Source organism: Argiope bruennichi, chromosome 4 (assembly GCF_947563725.1).
Source record: "Argiope bruennichi chromosome 4, qqArgBrue1.1, whole genome shotgun sequence".
Lineage (NCBI taxonomy): Eukaryota > Metazoa > Arthropoda > Arachnida > Araneae > Araneidae > Argiope > Argiope bruennichi.
The window spans coordinates 135,510,616-135,532,954 of record NC_079154.1 but is presented as its reverse complement, the minus strand read 5'-3'; the positions used below and the strand labels follow the sequence as shown (position 1 = coordinate 135,532,954).

Sequence of the window (22,339 nt, the reverse complement as noted above, 5' to 3'; positions counted from 1 at the left end):
AGTTCGAATTGTAAGGATTTTAGTATAAGTGTACTCAACTGTCAAACAAAGTGGAGTGAATGCCAGTATAATGGTCCGAGTTCCGTCTCAGATGCGAGACTGGACAATCGTCAATTCGAATCCAATCTTCGGCTTGATTTACAGTTTCTGAATTAATAATAAAGATTCTAATCAAGATTTCTCACATATCTTCTTCATGTTTTTTATATTTTTATTTGTCCATTGAGAATATTCGATATCGAATAGAACCTTTTTCCCTTCAAGAATCGTTTGATAAAATGTATTAAAATGTGTAAAGATTCTTTACTTATGATTACATCGTGACTTTATTAAAGCTTTCGTTTGCAATTTGAATTATAATGATTTTAGAATATGTACTTAGCTATCCGTCCAAGCAAAGTGAAAGTCAATGTAGTGGTCAGAGCATCGCGCATGTAGGTCATCCTCGATTCGAGTCTCGCTTAAAGCTTATCTTACTATTATTCCGATTTAACGGTTATTGTTGACAAAATATATTAAAATTCGAAACTCTTCATAGCATAAGATTACATCACGTCTTTATTCAAGGTTTGGTTTTCGAGTCGTAATAACTTTAATAAAAGGGTAATTAGCTACCAGAAAACGCAAGTGAATGTCAGAATGCTGATCGGAGCGCCGTGTCAGATGCGAGTTTGGACAATCGTCGGTTCGAGTCCCGCTTTCAGCTTGTTTTGCTTATATATATATTTTTTTAGTTTTTGATTTATAATAAATATTCTAATCAATATTTCTCACATATTTTATTTATGTGTTTTATATTTTCATTCCACTATTGGCCATAATCCATATTTACCTTTTTCCCGACAAGAATAAACCACACTTTCCATATGATTACATTGTAATAATTTTATTCAAGTTTTCGTTTACATTTCGATTAGTAGTGATTTTAGAATAAGTGAACTTCGTTATCAAAAAACGCGAATGATCATCAGAATGCCGGTTAGAGCGCCATGGCGGACATGAGTTTGGACGGTCTTCGGTTAGAATCGCGCCTTGAGGTTTTTACTTATTTTTGTTTGTTTTTGAATTAATAATAGATTCTCGTCAATATTTCTTAGCTTGTTTTGCTTATATATATATATATATATATATATATATATATATATATATATATATATATATATATATATATATATATATATATATATATATATATATATATATATATATATATATATATATATATATATATATATATATACAAAAGTATTAGAATCAAGTTAAAAGGAAAAACAAAAATCAAATAAAAATTAAACCAAAAAAATTATTAAAAAAATTAAAAAAGAATCCGGCCTGAAGACTTTTTCAAGGGTCACCCTCAGGCAGGGATTCAAATAAAGGGATTTTTTCTGTGAGGACATACAGACATTAAGTCTAATAATGATTCCTCGTGACCCGAAAATCCCCCGAAATTATGCTCAAGAGATATACCATTTTAACAGAAAGGAAATATAAAATAACAAATTAGAAAAAAACCACAAAGTAAAAATACAATGAAAACAATAACAATAAAAACAAAAACAGCATTAAAATTAAAATTAAAATTAAAATTAAAAACGAAAAGCCAGAACATACCTTCCAACAGTGAATGAAACTTTAAACAATCGATTGTTATTTCCTGTTTTTGAAAGTTAACGGTAAATTATGTAAACAGAGGTAGGCACCCAGCGCCATCTATTGAGTGATCCAATATGCAAGTAAATTTCTATTTTTATTTAAGCCAAAAGATTAATCCCAAACCATACCTTGTTTAATTAAAAAATTGACATTACAGTAATTTCTAGGAAAATCATTTTTAATTAAATTTTTAAGGAGGATATTTGATGCTTCAATATAAGAATTTTTATTATTGCAAACCCTTTTGATCCTGTTAACTTGTGAGAAAATTAGATTTTTGAAAATTTTAGAGTTTAGATTGGAATGGTAGTTACATAGTTTTGTTATTTTAAAGTTGAAATCATCCCTTTTATCGTAAATACCAACTATTGTTTTATCATTAGCAATTTCGATTTTTAAATCCAGAAAGGTAGCCTCAAGTTGATTTATATTTGTATCTTTTAGAATTAAATCTTTTGGTTTGCAATAATAAAAATTCTTATATTGAAGCATCAAATATCCTCCTTAAAAATTTAATTAAAAATGATTTTCCTAGAAATTACTGTAATGTCAATTTTTTAATTAAACAAGGTATGGTTTGGGATTAATCTTTTGGCTTAAATAAAAATAGAAATTTACTTGCATATTGGATCACTCAATAGATGGCGCTGGGTGCCTACCTCTGTTTACATAATTTACCGTTAACTTTCAAAAACAGGAAATAACAATCGATTGTTTAAAGTTTCATTCACTGTTGGAAGGTATGTTCTGGCTTTTCGTTTTTAATTTTAATTTTAATTTTAATGCTGTTTTTGTTTTTATTGTTATTGTTTTCATTGTATTTTTACTTTGTGGTTTTTTTTCTAATTTGTTATTTTATATTTCTTTTCTGTTAAAATGGTATATCTCTTGAGCATAATTTCGGGGGATTTTCGGGTCACGAGGAATCATTATTAGACTTAATGTCTGTATGTCCTCACAGAAAAAATCCCTTTATTTGAATCCCTGCCTGAGGGTGACCCTTGAAAAAGTCTTCAGGCCGGATTCTTTTTTAATTTTTTTAATAATTTTTTTGGTTTAATTTTTATTTGATTTTTGTTTTTCCTTTTAACTTGATTCTAATACTTTTGTATAAATTCATCTGTGTTTTAGAAGTAGCTGCAATTGCGCTCTCTAAATACTATGAAGTTACTTTTTGGTTTTAGTTTAAATAGGTAATAAATTTTAGTTGCGATTTCGAAACTGTTTTGTTTCGTTTTCATTTTAGTTTCGTTTTCAAACTTTTTCTTACTTTAGATTGGTTATATATATATATATATATTCTAATCAATATTTTTCAAATATTTTATTTATGTAACGTACTAAACGTACTAAAAAACGTAACGATTTAGAATAAATGTTCATAGCTATCCACCAAAGCAAAGTGAATATCAGTTGAGTGATCGGAGCGCCATATCAAGAGTGATAAGTCGTCTTTTAAAGTCCCGATTTAAGCTTAATTTGCATATATGTGTGTGTTGAGAAAAGTCAGCAAAATTCAGCACTGTTAGTCTGAAAAATTGCTCTATTAATACACAGTACAGATCATCTAAATTATCAGTGTTTAAGCAACAATCTACATAACGAGTTAAAGCTGACCCTTAAAGAAATTTGGAAATATTTTTTAATTTTCCACAGGTTAGTTTTGTTACTCTCTCTACAAATTTCGTTGAAATACTCCAACCATAATTCCGTTTTCGTCCCATTAAAAGGGGTTATGGAAGGTTCTTGGCCTAATAGTTCATTTCTTCCTTTATCATTATCAATTTTAATTTCTGAACTTAGATCCTGAAGGTGATATACATTTGTTTTAATTGCTTCAGTCATTTTTCCTAATCTTAAAACCTAATCTTAACCTAATCTTAAAAACATTAAGGTAAATTTCAAATAAAGCGCATTTTAAATTTAAGCATAAAACTTTGAAAATAGATTTGATAAAACTAAAAAATTCAATAGTTTAAATAATACTTTTAAAAGATCATTTGCAATAGTACTAAAATTTAGATATACAATTCAAAATAAAATAAAAAATACACAACATAATTCCTGAATTTCTGTAAGAAATAATAATATTATTAATGAATTTACTTGTAAGCTTTCATTGGATGAGTCAGGAATTTATGACTGAGATTTTTTTTAACACTAATCACTTTTTGATGAATAAGAAGGCCAATTTTTTTAGTACTGGGATATCGGACAGGTGATTATTATTATTGTGGTGAGAATGGAATACAAAAACGACATCACGGAAATCTGGATGGATCATTTGGGACAGGCAAAGCTGAATGAAGCTTCTGTAAGATGAAAAGCAGCACAAACGAATGAAGGCACTGAAGGAAGCGAAAGAATGCAATGAGAACTGGAGTTATACACACACACACACACACACATATATATATATATATAGGAGTTTTTCCTTTTTTAATAAAAATTCTAATCAATATTTCTGCATATTTTAATCATGTTTTGTATATTTTTCTTCCTTTATTGAGAAAATTCGTTATCAATCTTCCTTCTGGTAAAAATCTTTAATAAAACATTTTAAAATTCGTAGCAATTATTTCCATAGGATTATATCGTGCCTTTATTAAGATCAATCATATGCTAATTTCAAGGATTCTTATTCTGTTACAAGTTTCTTATATGAATAGTATATTTCAAACAGTGTAAGAGAATATGCTTGATTTCATTTTTATGGTTACAGGAGGCAAGATAAGGCTTATCATAAATACCAAATTTCTTCAACGGTGCCTAATTAATTTTATAATTATGTTTGTTATTGTGATGAGCTTTTTTGTAGTTTTTATCCTCAGAGTCAGATATAAAAGAAAGGGGAATATAACCTAGAGTTTATTTAGATATTTTGCTAAGTTTCATATAGTTACAAACCTATAATTTTGCTTCCCAGCATCATAAAAGGACCATTTTACGGTGACCTTGTTGGGTGCTGATCGGGTGCCGCGTCAGTGATCTCAAAGCTTGGCGACCATTTGGGGACGAATTTGGTGACTGTGGCGACAAAATAGAAATTACTGGAATCATCGGAGTTAAAATCGCACCACTTTCAGAGCTCGCCGAAGACGGTCAAGTTAATGGAACGGAAGTCAGCTTCCTTGCAGTTCATCATTACCGGGGATAAGCCCCTGCCGAGGATAGGCGCCTCGTCAACCCAACCCATATTTGCCGGAAGGAATCGGAGTCAACTATCAACCGGAATCGCAGTTGGAATTGGAGTCGTGAAACGAGTCGTCGAGAGGATAACGAAGCAACGGCGGATTAGTCCACCATTGTGTGGAGCCCAAGCTATTACTGAACTGAGCTGTGTCGAGTCCTGATGTCTATTGTGGAAACAGGAATGGAAGCGATTTTGGTTTCATTCACTAGAGTGAAAATCTTATTGTGATATATGCTTAAATATATATTTAAAAGTTAATGAAATTTAGACTAAAAAATTTTGCAGCAACTAAAGTAGCATCACGGGGAAGATAATTTTTTGGACTTTAAAACAGAGTAAAAATCATTTTTGTAAGGATTTTTTCGAAGGTTTTCTAGAAAACATCAAAATCTAGCTTATCTTTTTCATTAATTAAAATTCTTATTAAAATTTCAAAAAAGGCGTTCGAATTGCACATTCCAACCCTCTAAAGTATACTGTAAGTTTAAAGTTTAGTAACTATAAGTCTACGGTTTGGATTGTAGAACGCCAACGCACACACATATTTCTCTTTATTCTATTCTTAGAAGAGATAGAGATTGTGGAAATATATTTTTCTTAGTGCAGATTTTATTATCTGCATTCACATGCATTATGAATCTTGATATAGACATATAATTGTGAACTTAAAAGTTTTTAAAGGTATTAAGGTATATTAAAAAGTTTTAGAAATTGTTACGCTTTTAGAAGTCAGTTTTAAATACGAATTTCTGCACATATGTATCAACAGAAGAAATTCAATAAAAATTAAATTGTAGAAAAGAAAGAAATTCAATTAAAATTAAAATTGCTGCATAATAAAAGCAAAAGTAAAAATATAAAAGAGAGTAACTTATCTTCAAACATTCGCAAAGGCACTCAAGCAATATATGAAAATTAAACAGAAAATAAGCTTACTAATTTAACGGAAAATGTTGTAAAATGTGTTAAAATTATTTTTTTTAAAAAAATTAGAGGAATAGTCATACAGAAGTGAAGCTTTTGTTATTAAAGAGTAACACTAATGACTATTAAACAACTCTAATGACTATTTGGAGGAGGATGCCATGTTTAAAAGACAAGATTGACACCTGAGTCAGCACCTCTTCTCCAAACTCTAACACATTTCACTCCGATAGATTTAACGTGCACCAAATTAAATCCATATACTAGGTTTTTTTTTTTTTTTTTTTTTTTTTTTTCCCCGGTTGAATTTGGTTTTAAGGCCACAGCGACGCTGTACTGTTCCATGTAGACGCTTGTAAAATATGTTTACCCATTCAACAACGTCACAGATATGTTCATTGTAACTCAAATCAGAAGACTAATGAAGCTACGATTAATATTTAAACAGAGCATTGGACTCCATGGTCCTATATCTCCGAGACCTGATATTTAATTTTATTTATATCTAATTAAAGAAAAAAATGCTTTAATCCTGGGTATTGTTGGCACCTTTGTTTTCTTTTTATCTGTAACGGAATTCTATTTAATGATATGGTATTTTTAATTCATTCATTCCTAAGTGATGCAACAAGCGGATAAATATCCTCACAATAAAGTTATCGACGAGTAATCCTATTTTTGCATATGGAAATATTCATCATTAAAAGACCCTAGAATCTTTTCTATAACTACGATGCTTCACGCAACTCATTCAGCAATTCTTATGTATGCACATTTAATTAGAGCATCGAAATTTTATTTCAGTGTAAAAACCTCTGTCTTTGTATATTAATTTTGATAAGCTTCGAAGAATGTTTCCTCGTATGATTTAGAATTTTCCTCTTCTCATACGCACGTTCTTTTTGGCAACACATTGTCAATAATGAGAAATTGCATATCGTCTGTTTATTTAAAATATTTTCGGTTTTAATTTGATTTTTCTAAATTTAAATAATTATCATGAAGTGATGATTTAAAGTAATTTAATTCGGTAATTCGAGTTACTTTTCTGAGAAAAACCGATAATTTTATAAATTGTGTAATTGTTTTCAACAAGTGTGCGTCACAATTTTCCGCTATAAACTATTTATGACAAATAATCGCCTCCCTTTATCGATACCAGAATGTCAATAGAATCTAATAACTGGGAAGGTAATTCTTTTCACAATTAATTACAGAAAGTTCTTGTCATTGCTTTTATTTCTTCGATGAAATTTACACTTATTAAAAAGATTAAAATTTTATTATTTGTGGGCAATAACTAAAATCGTGTTGTCAAAGGTAGTGAAAATGTTTCAAGATATTTGTTTGATGTAATAACTCTGCCTACTTAAACATCTATTGTTAATTTAAAGTTAAATCTGTAGCATTTATAAACAATATGAAAGAGCTAAAGTTGAAAGAAGTTTTTACTATCTTGTATAATAAGAACAAATTTTGTTTTGTTTAACCAATAGTCTGGATCCAAATCATTATAAATCGGTTTTTGTTCAAATTTCGATAAGTTTTTAACTCACATTTCTCAATTTTTATATCGATTCTCATTTAAATGCATATTTTCAGTGTTTGTTTACATATTTTGCTTTATTTTAACATTCCTTTTTGAATATTCATATATTATGAGTATTATCATTTTCTCTTATAAAAATCAAATGTCAGTTCTAGAAGCTCAAGTTTTAGGGCTGTAAGAACTAAAAAAAAAAAAAAAGTTTTCTAGTTTATTTTTTAGCAAAATGTGTCAGCATGCTTATTTAGCTAGAAGTGGGGGGGGAAATCAAAAAGATTATTATTCCATTGTTATAACTGAGTGATATATTTCATAATATATTTATTGCTAGCATAATAATTGTATGCTTTTCAATATAATTGTATTTATTTTATTATTTAAAAGAAACCACTATGTATTTCAGTTTATTAATTTTTTGCATGTTAAATTTATGTGCTAAATTTTAATAAAATATAGAAGAACAAAAAACTCTACTAAAATATAATTAGCTATAATCTAGCATATTTGCATTATTTTTGCAGAGTTAAGACGACAAGCAAGGCAGTTAGAAAATGAAATTGATTTAAAGTTAGTATCCTTTAGTAAATTGGGCACTAGTTATGGCAGTCAAGAGTATCATAATGAAAAGTAAGACTATTAATATTTATTTTTCTTTCTTATTTAATTAAGTATTTTGGGTTGATTTGAATTTGTACAAGGAATTTTTTTTTTCATTATATTTTACATAGTAATTTTCAGTTCATTGAAAGTATTTTAAAAATCTTGATAAAAGAATTGATAGACTTTGCTTAGGACATGTTTTTTTAAAAAAATATTTTTATTAAAGGTTCAAATATATAACATCCCTGTATTTACTTATTCCAATATCATTTTCCTGAACCATAATGATTTACAGTTGTGTAGTATTTTTTTTTTTTTTGCTTTGTTTTTTAATATACATTAAATGAACTCATTAATTTGTTTCATTATGTTCATTAATTTGTTCATGTTTTTAATGAGCTTCATATCTTAAAAATTATGGGAGATTTATGATTAATTTTCTGATAAAGAGAACTGATGTTGTCATCATGAAATTGTATGATATGTAACCCTTATAATGCTTTCCATTTTCTTTTCTATGTTGATTGCTGAATTATATGTTGAATTTATCTCATAATGATTAAAAATTTTTGTAAATTATACAATAATAATGATAAATAATTCTTTAAATTCAAATGTTCTAACTAAGAAAACATCTTTATATTTGTTGAATTCTTGTGTGCACATATTAAATGTACATATGTATTGTATGTATAAAGAGTGTTTTTAGCTTTCTTTATTTAAATCGGCTGTTAAATAGCTCTTTTTTGGATCTGTTATTTGTTTTAGTTTACTTTTCATTTAAATTATCAATCACTTGTTATATGTGAGATTTAAAAATTTTAGTAATATTTCTTCTAATAGCTTCGAGATCTAGATATATCAAATGTAATTGGCATTTCATTTGACAATGTAATATATTGTTTGAGGATACTTTAATTTTGCACCATTTAAATCTGACTTAGATAATTTTTCTATCAAATCTATTTTTATATTTTTCCTTTCTTTTTTAATGTGTGTAATGGCTTGTAAAGAAAATAGAACTATAAATAATAATTTGCTTCCTATGACCTAAATTGAGCATGCATTACTAATTTTTTTCTCGTGCATTTAATAGGATACATTTATGGTACTCATCTTATAAAGATATTTTTTTCAAGATATTTGACACATAAGGAAATGCAAATGCATTAGTATTTTTATGCAATTTATGTGTCACTTTTTTATTTGCTTCTAACAGAAAGTAATTGGGAATATCATTTGGAATTTGTTTATACTTTCTTTTTTTCTCTCCTTTCTCTGCATTTGATTTTGATAATGTAGTGTTGATTGAATACTTTCTTTGAATGTTCTGTACTCTTACTAATAATAATAGCTATTATTATTTCCTTTATTAGTAGTGATACTGTACCTTTGTTGAGCAGTACAAACAGTGATCATATGTTTGAAACTATGGCATTAGAAATTGAACAACTGCTATCTAAGGTAAGGCACAAGAAACACCTATAAAACTTTTTTCTCTTTTAGTGAAAAAAAAAAAAAAAAAAAAAAAAAAATTCCTTGAAATTTATACCCACGATAAGCATATGCTTCCATTTATCTATATAAAGTAGAATGTGCGTGCTTATTACATGTATCTATAGTTTTTGCCCAATCTTGATGGAATTTAGCTCATTTTCTCTTTAATATAAAGGAAAAATCATTTTTCAAATTTTTAAAGATATAAATTTTATAATGTTAAAAATTCAATTGAAAATAAAAAAAAAATTTGCATTCTTCCTACAGAATCTATCAGAAATTATTTTTTTTTATCTTAAAATTAAAAAAAAAAAAAAATTAATGATACTAATGTAATTGTTGTACAATTTTATTTCTCTAATTTTGAAAAACACTTTATAATCTACAATAGTATTATTATTAGAAAATCAAATTGTTTTTATTCTCCATTTTATTTTTTGTAGTGATCTTTATCAACAAGATGATATGTTTAGATATTTTGATTGATTATTTTTGCATTAATTCATTTGGGGGGGGGTAATATTTTTAAAAAATGGCAAATTTTTAAAAAAGATAGTGCTTTCTTTGTTACATTCATTGCATTAATTCTAAATGAGATTATGAGATTTTTACTTGCATGCAGTTTGATGCTATTCACTTTATTTATTATTTTTATTAATTGATAAATTTTCTATAGTAAAATATTTTCTTGCACTAGCTACAGAATAAAATTTTTTATGATGTGGTAATGTACATTTAATTTTTCTTGTGCTTCCTAATTAAATTTTTAATCTATAATATTTCATAATTGTTATAATTTGTGTTTCTTTCCTTTTTTTTTTTTTACATCTTGATTAAAGGAAATAGAAGGAAGCTTTTCCTTTCATAAAACTTTCATTATTTAGAAAATTCTAACAGTTAGTTCTTTTTAAATGATATTTTGGTTTGATTTAAAAATATTATTATATAGTCACCAAATTTGAATTTTTTCCAAGCAATAATTTGCTAAATTCAGTAGTAAATTTAATTTACTTAATTTAAATCTAACAGTTATTTTTATGCTTCATATTTTAATTTGGAAGCATTAAATGACTAGTAATTTTCACATGAATTTCAATTGTAATAAATTCATATTTTCCAGTCTAATTGAATAATAAAACTTCAGTTTAAAATAGTATAAATTCTGTATTAAAATCTTAGCAGTCAGGAAAACAATATTTACAGTAAATAAATTGGTTATTTGAGGTTGCTAATTTATTTATATTTTATACTAGCTGATTTTAATAATTAGTTTGAAGAAAACGTTTCACTACGTTATATTTCAATTAAATTTATTATGTGTAACTTGATACTCATGATTCCTTCAACAAAGTATTTTAAACCATCAGATTATTGCAGATATTAATATTTCATTATTTTAATAGTTTTCATAACTATTTAATTCACTTTGTACATTGAGTTTCCATATGGAATCCATCCCCATTAAAAAATTAAAGTTTCTGAATAATCTTTTTCAATTATTTACAATATATTTGGAATTTGGAAAAACATCAAAATCTTACTTGATTTTTAATTAAAATTTTTAAAAAAAATTTCAAAATGGATATTTTTTCCTTCAACATATATTTGCATCAAATTTGATACTTCGGGTCAAACAGTCTGATTGTAGAGTGCTGACACACACAAACACATTCTTCTTTACTCTGAGAAGAAATTTATCTCCTCAAATGTTATATAATTTTTGTAAAAGTATTTATTTTAATTCTTTGACTTTATTTTATTATACCAATGGAATATTTCATTGAAAAGTTTTAATGATGAATAATTTTTAAACTTTGTGAAATTTATTTAAATTATTTTATATTATTACTTCATTTTTTGTTTTGGTGCAGATTTGTCAAAAGCCATTCAGTTAATACATTATCTCGCTCAATTTGAGCTATTAAAATTGTTGTATGTAATTGAAATAATGATACGCAACTATTTCAAACATTTAGATGAAATTTGTTTTCAAATGTTTTATCCAATCAAGAGATTATATATATATATATATATATGTGTGTGTGTGTGTAATATATAAAAGTAAAGTTTAATATTTATTTTTTTTTAAGTTTTTCTTTTAAGAATTTAAACAGAATCGTGTTTAAAAGTGGTGGTAACTTATTGAACAAAGATAAAAGCTAAATAGAAAGCTACTTTTTTTTTAATCAAAATTTTATCTTATGTATTGTTTCTTGTATAAAATTGAAAACATCGTTTTTGAAGTTTTCAGTATTATTTATCTTCTTTTGAATGAGAGAATATGTAACTGTGTTTTCTGTTGGTAATCAGTATTATTCTAAAAATATATAATTACATTATATTTAAGGATGAATACCTGTGCTGAGATTTTATTGATTTTTGAAAATATAGTAACTATGTGTGTGAGTTTTGAAGATTAATTATAGAGAATTTCTTTTCCTTTTGAATTTTTTTTAATAATACTTTGACATTGTTTTATACCATTTTTGATACATTTTTACATTACAGTGAGACAAATTGTGCAAAACATGGTTACATTAAATTTGCTTAAAACAAATAATATTAATCATTATGTATTGTGGATCTATTTTACATACATTGAGCAGCCAAATTATTATGACCACCCCCCTTCAATACAATGTTTGTCCACCTTTCACCCTTAATATAGCCTAAACTCTTCTTGACAAAGATTCTAGGAGATGTTAGTCGATAGTAGGAGGAATTTGAGACCATATCCGAAGAACTACACTTTCCAATTTTGTAAGATTTAATGTACTAGATCAATTTTTCTGATGTCTTGTTCAGTCTCATCCCACAAATTTCCAACTATGTTGAGATCTGATGATCAGTGCAGTCCAACAAAGCAAAGTAAATGCTTTGTTGTGCTCTTTGAACTATCTAATGACAATGCCAGCATTATGACAAGGAGCATTGTAATGGTGTACCCTGACAATTAACATGGCAGGATGTTTTTGATTTGCATACTCTTGGGCATTCAGACATTGTGTTCACATGAATCACTGGATCCATACAATAGAAAGAAAAAATTCCTCAAACCATAATATTACCTTCACCAGCTTGAAGTGTTGTCACAATGCAATTGGGATCCATGTTTTTGTGCTCTTTTCTCTATATTTGCACCCTGCTATCTGCATGATGTAATTGAAAACACAACGAATCAGACCACATGACCTTTTTCTAGTCATCTATCAAATACTACTATTTTGCTAACTAGAGACATCTCTTGTTCAAGGCAGACAGTTGAGGCCTTCGAGCAGGTCATCGGCCTATATAGCATGTGCATTGAATAGTTGATTCAGAGACGTTTGCAGTTGTTCCTTGATTAAAGTTCTTATCTATTTGATTTACTGTTGCTCTTCTGTTGGACTAAACAATTTTGGTAAGTCTCCTTTCAACTCGAACATTCAGTAGCCTGTGATGACCATAAACCTAACTTTGAGACATAGTTTTCTGTTTGGTAGTCCATTCTCTGTTAACATTAATAACTGCTGCTTCCAAGCACTTCACAAAATGAAGCTGTTTTGCTGATACTGGTTCTAATACTTTTGAGTACTCACAATCATCTTGCATTCAAACTCAGTTAAATCATCCCCCCCCATATCTTAGCAAGCAACACAAAGCAATTGATGGCTCACTTGTCCTGCAAAAGGGTTCATTGTCCCTTTTTGTGCCTATCTAGCCATCATACTGTGATGCAATTGCTCATTTTGATAAAACTGTCAGGTGGTCATAATAAATTTGTTGTTCAGTGTATTGCCATCACAATCTCCACAGATCACAGCCTATAATTTGCATTTTTAAGAACATTTAATCCAAAAGGGATTTAAGTTACATACTATTGTCATTTTTTTTTAAATTTAAAATAAGGATGAACTCTAACTAGAAATAGATCTATTAGCAGTGAAAAAAAAAAGACTTACATGATGCTGATTTTAAATAAATTGTATCTATGTTATTATTACACTTATTATATTACTTAGTATTTGCAATTAAGTGAAATATTGCACTTTACATGCTAAAATGTGAAATGCATAATCATTATACGAAATAACAAAACAAAAATAAATTTTGTTCTCAAGAAGTAATAGTTTCCTGGTACTTTTATTTAAAATTTAGTTATTTAACTTTTTTTTTTTTTTTTTTTTTGTATATGTGTGTGTTTGTATGTGACAAAGATGCATTTTCTTGACTGAGATGTATCACTTAAGACTTAAATTCAACTAAAATTGTTGGGGTTCTTTTGGCACATCTAGTTTTTAATCATTTCATGAAACTTAAATATTATCAAAATTCAATACAAAATAAAAATTTGTTTGTCATGAAATTTTTATAATTTAAAATACCTAAATTACTATTTATTCTTCCTTTTTCAGCTGACAGATGTGAATGATAAAATGATAAGTTACTGTCAAACTCAAGCTGTTACTGGTTCTACTGTTGCTCACACTTTACAACGACATCGAGACATCTTGCAAGATTGCACGCATGAATTCCAGAAAACTAAAGCCAATATCCAAGCAAGAAAAGAAAGAGAACAACTTCTGAGCTCTGTGCGAAAAGATATTGAGTAAGCAACTCAAATTGAAAAGTTTTGTATAAATGCATTGAAGTTCCTTTGAAAATTTAATTCTAAAATATATTTGTCAGGGAAACATTATATGCTAGTTAGGAAATAAAAAATATATAGTAGTTGGGTTTAACCCTTCTTTTCTCCATTCATGATGTTTAAATTACATAGAATTAGCTAGTACAATATGCAAATGCAAATTAAGAATTATTAAACTATTTCATAAATATGCTATATTTTATTTCTTACTGCAAATTGCATTTTATTATTTACTCAACTTTTTATAATTAGCTATAATTCCTCTGGTATATAAAGTTTTAAAAAATGCATAAAGAAAATGTACTTTTTTCCCCCCTAGTAAAATCTTGCATCAAATATGCATTTCTTTATGAATTAGTACGGAATTTGTTTTTTTACTTGAAATTTTAATTTTGTTTCTTGTGGTGCTAAAGTACCATGTTATATATAATAATATAAAAATAATAACATAATGATATGTGAAATATATATAAAAATTGATATTCAGATAAATAGGATGTGGGATTTTTCACCTTTGGAAAAACTCACATCACCATAAACATTGTTAGAAATCCTTTTCCATTATCCTGCCAACAGCTGAAATTTGTGTCAAATGACCAAGTAACGTGATTTTACATTGTGAAATTTCTCAACTTTTTATTTCAGATTATTTTATTGGATGCTCTTTCTTGTATATGAAAAGTGCTGCAATAATATAGAACTGACATTTTATTAAATGTCAATATTTGTTGTTATTGGAAAATGCCCCATAGAAAAAGAGATGATCCCTGTACACTATGTTTGACATAATTCACACAATCTGCAAAAATGATTTTTATTAAAAATATTCTTTTAGAATTGATGCCAAAAATGTTTTTGAAAACATTGTGCAACAATATATTGATTACTGTTATGTTTTTTGCAATTAAATATTAAGAAATTACTATACAGTTTGAAAATTACACTTATTCATAAAAAGTTTATATAAACATCAGTACAAAACTTTTCATGTACCAATGCTCATTTTCTGAATGATAAAGAATAAATAAATTTCATTTGTTATCTTTTAACCTGTATAAAATGTGTGATAGGCAATCCTTTCAGTATTTAAAATTTGTCTTGTATTTATGTAGGATGCTTTTAAGATCTGCTTTAGCTCACTCTCCCAAAATATTTAAACAAGGATTTATCAAGATGTATCATTGTTATGTAAAGAGTTGAGAGAGCACTAAAATGGATTCTTCACTTCTGGACATTTCAATTGCTAATAAATCTCAGAAGTATTATTTGACTCTTAAAGCAATATCTCAAGGAATTAAGAGTATTTGATATATGGCATGGGAGAAAAATAACATAGGGAAATAAAGTACTTTAGAACATTTTAACTTTGTGTCTGTTTATTGGTGGATTGTTTATCAAAAGAAATCAAACCACAACAACTGTAATCAATTATCAAAATGTGGAAGTTACTTAGTTATCTGTGGTTAAGTATATATATATATATATATATATATCCATGGCTATTACTTAATAAGTTATGAGTAAAAAAAATTTTGCTGTTGCTTAATATTCAACAGTGAGCTTAAAAATGTAAAAGAATTGATTTTAAAATTGTATTGTTATGCTATTTTCATTTAAATTAATTACTGAAACATTGGATGTTTTATATTGATGTTTCTAATATATTATATATCTGTTAATATATATATAAATTTTTGGGATTGTTTTATTTAATTGAATTCCACTTATTACATTGTTTTAGTGCTTATAAAAGTTCATCTGGTCTCAATAGACGAACTGATTTGTACCTCAAAGAACATGAACATCTCAGAAAGTAAGCTCATTTTTTTTAAATATTTATTTTTGAAATTTATATTATTAAATTAATTCTATTGTAAATTCCCAATAATATGTGATTGAATGATGCAGTAATTATGAATAAGAGAATACTAAGTATAATTTGTAAATGCATTAGTACTGATTTTATTTACAATAAAAAGTCTATGCATGCAGTTATAACTTAATAAAGTGAAAATTTCTGTAATTGCAACTGTGGTTTACTGTTTTTTTTTTTATTTACTTGCTTTTACTAAAATACTTTTTTTTTATTAAAATTTTTAAATAAGGTTAGGGCCATAGAAGGATGATATACATGTATTTTGATTTCATTTTTGTACTATTAAATTTTACAAGTGACATTCGATATTTATTTATAAATTTCAAAGCTTTTCATATTCAGAAAAATGTAAATTTTATGCTCATTTAAAAAAGTATTTTGAGGTAACTTAATATCTAAAATTGATTTAAAAAATATGCTTCCAATGACTTCATTGTTCTTATTATTCAGCATGATGCTATATTAATGAGATTTGGTCACCCCAAATTTAACTGGTTTAGTTCCAGCCAACCATTTTTTTAAAGCAGACAATACTTATGTTTCTTAAAACTCCATGATTGAAAAGTTTTTGAAGATTTCAAAGACTGTTTAAACACTCATGCTTTGTATACCTTTAATGCTAATTTCTTGATATTTCCTACATATTAAATTACATACATGAAAAAAAAATTATATTAAATCATTCTTCCTTTAAGTATAATTTTTTTTTTTTTTTTTATGTGTACCATTTTAGTCATATGAATTTTTTTCTTTTTAAAATAAGTACTTACTAGTATGGAATTATTTTTATGCATGCTTTTTTCATTGTATATTATATTTAAATTTTTTGAGTTTTTAGTACTATGTATTGCAAAAAAAAAGTAGAATAAATATTAATTCCTTTAACTAATGCATGTAAGCATATACTTTCGATTACAGAGTTTCATTAAATAAGGTAGTTATTTGCATGATAACACTTTCTACTTTGGAGGATCTGTTGTAATGTAAAAATGCCAATTAGTTAAATGCATACATGATTGTAACTTTCATCTATACATATACAGATTTTTTTTTCTTCCATGTATAAAATTTGCAGATATATGTTTATTTCTAAATTTAAAATGGCCTTTCCGAAATGAAAAAAAGAGGGATTTACTTTAGAAATGAGATGTATTCAATACAGATAAACTGTCATGACAAATATTTGTCCAGTAAGTGGTACATCATCCAATTTAAAAAGACTTGAAAGGAATTTGTTTATGATGCATACTCTTGTTCATATAGATTGTCATCAGTGTAATTGCAACATCATCTGTAAAGAAAAGAAACTAGACATTTAAGATATCTTAAAGAAGTAAAGCAATATGCACAAGAAAGTAAGAAAATAAAATTCTTTGCTCACAGTTGTGTGGATGATATTAAATTTTCTTAAATAATGATATATTTCAATAATTGCAACTTTGTCTATAAAGAAAAGAAACTAAACATTTAAGATATCTTAAAGAAGTAAAGCAATATGCACAAGAAAGTAAGAAAATAAAATTCTTTGCTCACAATTGTGTACATGATATTAAATAATAATATATTTCAATAATATGAAATATTTTGAAATTCTGAGAATTTATAATCTTATTACTTAGCTACAGAAGAATACAAAAGTCTTTTTCTGAATTACCGGCATCATTCTAGGAATTAATTAATAGAATGATTCAGAAATTGTCAACTGCAGGAACTTTACTTCCTTAGGGAGAGGCAGAGAGAATGAAGCATTATAAAAATGTTACCGAAATTGACATGTTGGCTTATTTTTCAAGTTGTTTTCATAATAGCACACAAAAGTAAATTCTGATACGAGCATTCCAAAATTGACAGCTCAAAAAATGCTTTGTGTAGCTGGATATCCACCTAGCATTTATGTACTGCATGGACAGACAGTCTGATCCTGACTGACTTTTAGCGTTTTTCCAGCTTATCCGTATTTCAGATTAAAGCTAATCTTTCTTTCTTGAGAAATGTTGAGTTTTATTTTGAGATGGGAACTTCAATCATTAAAGCAATAATTTTGGTAACATAATCAAATATTTATTGAAAAGTTCATCACCTATTGCAAGTTCCTACAAATGTGGGATTTTCAGGAACTTGTTTGATTTCATTTTGTAGAGCTGTATGGTAAATGGTGAACAATATTCAGTTTCTTTTAAATGCCATTTTGTCTTTATTAATAAATGATTTTCCCTAATAGTGCTTTCTTGCATCTGGTTGTAATTAGTGAGTGCTCCTCTTCACCACTTTTCAGTTATAAGGTGATGGTTGAATGTACACTCCTTGACATGTGTATTGGCTTACAAGAATCTATTTAATTTGCTTTTGATTATTTTTACTTGATACCTCTTAACTTCTATTTATATGACTACTTAATTTTTACTACAAGAGATGTGACAGACGCATTTGTGTGTGTATTGTATCTCTTTATGATTTCAAAAATCATGTCTTGATGTTTCTAGTAATCAAATGGATCACACTTATACAAATATTGCTAAAACAGTTCAGTATTGGTGCCAAAGGTGTTCATTTAAATGTGTTATTTGACAATTTAAATTTAAATAAGTATTAAAAATGTAATATTTTTTGATTACTCCCTTTTAGTTACCTATTTTGATATGTGTGTTATCTCTGAAATATACAAAGGAAAGTTCATTCAAATTCCTGTTTGAGGTATCAAAAATTGGTCATTAAATTTGCTTTTTAGTGTCTTGTCAAATTTTATACATAGTAACATTGAATTTTTAGGTGCTTATAGATGATGTAAGTGTAGAGGAACATCTTACTTATTTATATATTTTCATCATGGGAACAATATAAAAATAAATTTTTGTAACTTTTTATTATTAATCTCTACAAAAGTCATTGTGTTTCCATATAATGATCTACTTTATTTAATGAAAAATTGTATTGGAAATGTATATCTTGTTATAATATTTAAGGAGAAAAATAATCTTTTTTTAGAGGGGGGGGAGACTCTGTATATATATGCTGTTAAGCACAAGGCAAATAATAATCTTTAGTAATTGTGTAAAATATTTAACAAGATTCTTTACTATAATAGAAATTTGAGAGTATATCAATGTTTTTGTTTTTAAAATTCTGTTTTTTATAATATGTGCTGATTAATGGAATTTATATTAACTGAGGGCTTCTTAACCATTTTAAAATCTTTTATTGGAAGATTTTTTTTTTTCATACAGATTTTTTGATTTTTCTATGAAAATAGAATTTTTAATATAGAAATTTTTAAAAATCTGTAAAATTCAGAAGATGTGTTAGAATTGCAAAAATAGTTATTTTATTTGAATTTCTTTTTACTTGTTATTATTTTAAATACTTAATTTTCATACTTTGTAACTTTAGAGGTTACCCCAACGTTTTTTATGCATGCAAAATGTTTATGTGTGAAAAGAGTTTTTGTAATAGTTGAAAAAATTTTATAGTAGTCGACATTTAATTAAACAAATTTATGCTAATAATTTGTATTTTTCTTTCTGCAGCTCAGAAAAAATGGTAGATGATCAAATTAGGTAAAACTTTTATATTTCTATCATTGAAGTATTACCTTGCATCCCTGTAGCATCTGTATCAATTTCTTTCCTTTATTTAAAATTTTACTCAGTTTCTGTAAGCCAGTATTATTATTTAGAAAATTAAAAAATGAAATGAAACTTTTTAAATTTTTAAAAAATATGTATATAATTTTTTAGCGATTATATTTAATGATATATAAAGGAAAAAATTATTTTGAACATTTCTTGGGTTATTTTCATAAATTTTGGTTTATACAAAAATTTATAAATTATCCATTATATGCATTATGTCTAATCAAATGCATAAAATAATATGATGTTAAATTGTTATTTATACTTTCATGCTTTCTAATTCTTTTTCTTTTTTCTAATTTTTTTCTTTTTCATTTAGATTTTTTTAAATACTTTACAAACAATATTTAAAAAGTTTTCTTAGGCTAGGAAGTAAAATTTATATTTTATTGCAGTATTGCTGTTAAGACCAAAGAGGAACTTTTGAATCAAAGGATTGCAATGAAAGCTATACAAACAAAAATGACGACTTTAGTCAGTATCCTTTTAATGATTTTTATTCATTAACTACTATATTTTATTATCCAATATTGTATTGTAAACTTCTGCATAAATTGAACTTAAGGGAAAGTAATTTTGATTCATAAAAGTATTAATCCCATAGATTATTATCAAATGAAAGATAGACTTTTCAATCTATAATTATTAAATCATATAGAAAAATATATATTGTGTGTTTGCATTAATTTTAAGAAATGTACTATAAAAAAGTTGATAAAAGAGAAAAGTCATTGTTTATGCTCAGTAAACATTGAGCATATACAAGGGGTGTTCAAATGAAAAGGTACAAAATGACACTATTGGTATAAATGAAAATTATATTCAAAGTATTCACCATAGGCCTGAGCACAATTATCACATTGATTAACAAGTTGAAGGATTCCTTGTTCCCAGAATTCCTGTGGCCTTGACAAGACCCATTCTTTCAGAGTGTCCTTGAGTTTACAGGTCCATCAAGAATAAAAGACCAGGGCTACTCACGGATCGTGTGGTTCTGCTTCATGATAACGCGGATCCACACGTATCCAGGGTCACACACACAAAACTGTTCAAGCTCAAGCTCGACCATCTGCCCTACAGCCCGGACATGTCGTCATGCAATTTTTATGTGTTTGGTCCCCTGAAAAAACATCTGTAAGGGAAGCACTTCAACGGCGAACTCAAGGACGCTGTGAAGGACTGGGTCACGTTATGGCCACAGAAATTCTAGGAACAAGGAATCCTTCAGCTCGTTAATCAATGGGATCATTGTGTTCAGACCTATGGTCTATACTTCAAATAAAGTCTTCATTTATACCCATGGTGTCGTTTTGTACCTTTTCATTTGAACACCCTTTGTATTTAGCATATATTGAGAATATATTTTTTGAGCATATTTAATAATTTATATTTAAAAGGTTTACTTTTCATTCTTGGGCATAAAAATTATTTATTTTCTAGCAGTTTAACTGTGGTAAACTTTAATTATGTAGTAGTAAAATTGTATCCTTTGTGTAAATTTTTAATAAATTAAAATTAACTGGTGGAAGTGGTCACCTATAAACCTTTTTACATTCTCTCTAATAAAGGTGTTTACCCTACCTTTCACTCCTAGATTTGACTATGCACAAAAAATGCCTACATCAAGGTTTTTTAGCGGGAGGAGGGTTTATATTCAGAAGAAGAAAAAATTGAATATGCATATTAGATGGCTTTTTTTAACCATTTGAAATCAAAATGTGATATAGATACACAATTATAATCAGAAGATTATATATGGCATTTTATTAACTTAAGCCATTGAGTAATGTTGTTTTTATATGCATAAGAAAGGACAGATCAACAAATGCCCAACCATTTGTTAAAATTGTGGACCTAATTTTATGTATCTTGCTACCTTAGCTCAAAGCATTTTTATTTTTTTTTAATTATAATATGCACAGAAACAGACATAATTCCAAAACTGTTTTTCAGACTCAAGGAAGTCTGTAATGTGGAGATCCATCAAAATCTCAATTTTGAGGAATCTCCACTTGTTTCTTTAGATGATTACAATACCTTCTTCCTATGTATTTTGTAAATGAGAAAGAAAAAATAACATAAACATAAAAATAAATAAAGATACAGTTATGATTTTTTATAGCTTTTGGTAGAACTTAAAATATATAATAGATATGAAAAATGATTCTTATTTAAATAAAACTTATATTAGAAAATAATTTTAGACTCTGTTACATTTCATTTGAAAAGTAAATAATAATAAATAAATAAAAACATTTCATATTTCATCATTATTATTTGGAATGAAGACCATCTTTTGACTTTAACAGTAGCTTAATAAAATTACCTCTTAAATTGACTTCTATTTTGCTATATTCATTTCATTGCTTCTCTTATTTTTAGATTGCAAATTTCATAACTGCATAATGATTATAAAATTTTATCATTTGAAGATTTCCTTAATTTTTGGAAGATCGTTTTCCAATCATCAACAGTCTAGTTCAAAGAATAAATTTGAGGAAAAGAAGAGACTCCATTATATTGGCTCTAGTCATCAGTGGTTGTTTGATTTTATTCCTTATATATTCTTTCCACTGATACTGTATGTTGAATTTTAATCTAATGTGTATGATTTAATCCTTTTTTGAGAAGAATGTGTAAGAATGTTGACTGTATTTCTATTGATATGTGTACAAAGAGAAGAAATTAAATGGTTTCTATTTTGCTTTATTTTATCGTGGTTCCTACTTTCTTCCATAGTTTTAAGAATAAAAATTATTTATATTATTTTAAATAAACCTGAGTTTTATTT

The 22,339-nt window shown here is 26.9% G+C and overlaps 1 protein-coding gene across 1 annotated transcript; it reads left to right on the top strand.

The window, feature by feature from the left end:
- Window positions 1-6,672: 6,672 nt before the first annotated feature.
- Window positions 6,673-22,257, top strand: LOC129965621 (Golgi SNAP receptor complex member 1-like). Its single transcript, XM_056079673.1, has 8 exons — window positions 6,673-6,964; window positions 7,841-7,946; window positions 9,296-9,383; window positions 13,811-14,004; window positions 15,785-15,856; window positions 19,444-19,473; window positions 19,944-20,026; window positions 22,001-22,257. Exons 1-8 carry the CDS (start codon window positions 6,937-6,939, stop codon window positions 22,123-22,125), a joined length of 726 nt encoding a protein of 241 aa, XP_055935648.1. The 5' UTR covers window positions 6,673-6,936; the 3' UTR covers window positions 22,126-22,257.
- The last annotated feature ends 82 nt before the right edge of the window (window positions 22,258-22,339 follow it).

Excerpts from the sequence above, each read along its gene's own strand:
- LOC129965621 (XM_056079673.1), top strand. The coding sequence starts at position 6,937 with ATGTCAATAGAATCTAATAACTGGGAAG. Across the intron at positions 9,384-13,810 it reads TTGAACAACTGCTATCTAAG|CTGACAGATGTGAATGATAA; the intron begins GTAAGGCACAAG and ends TTCCTTTTTCAG. Across the intron at positions 20,027-22,000 it reads AAAAATGACGACTTTAGTCA|ATCGTTTTCCAATCATCAAC; the intron begins GTATCCTTTTAA and ends AATTTTTGGAAG.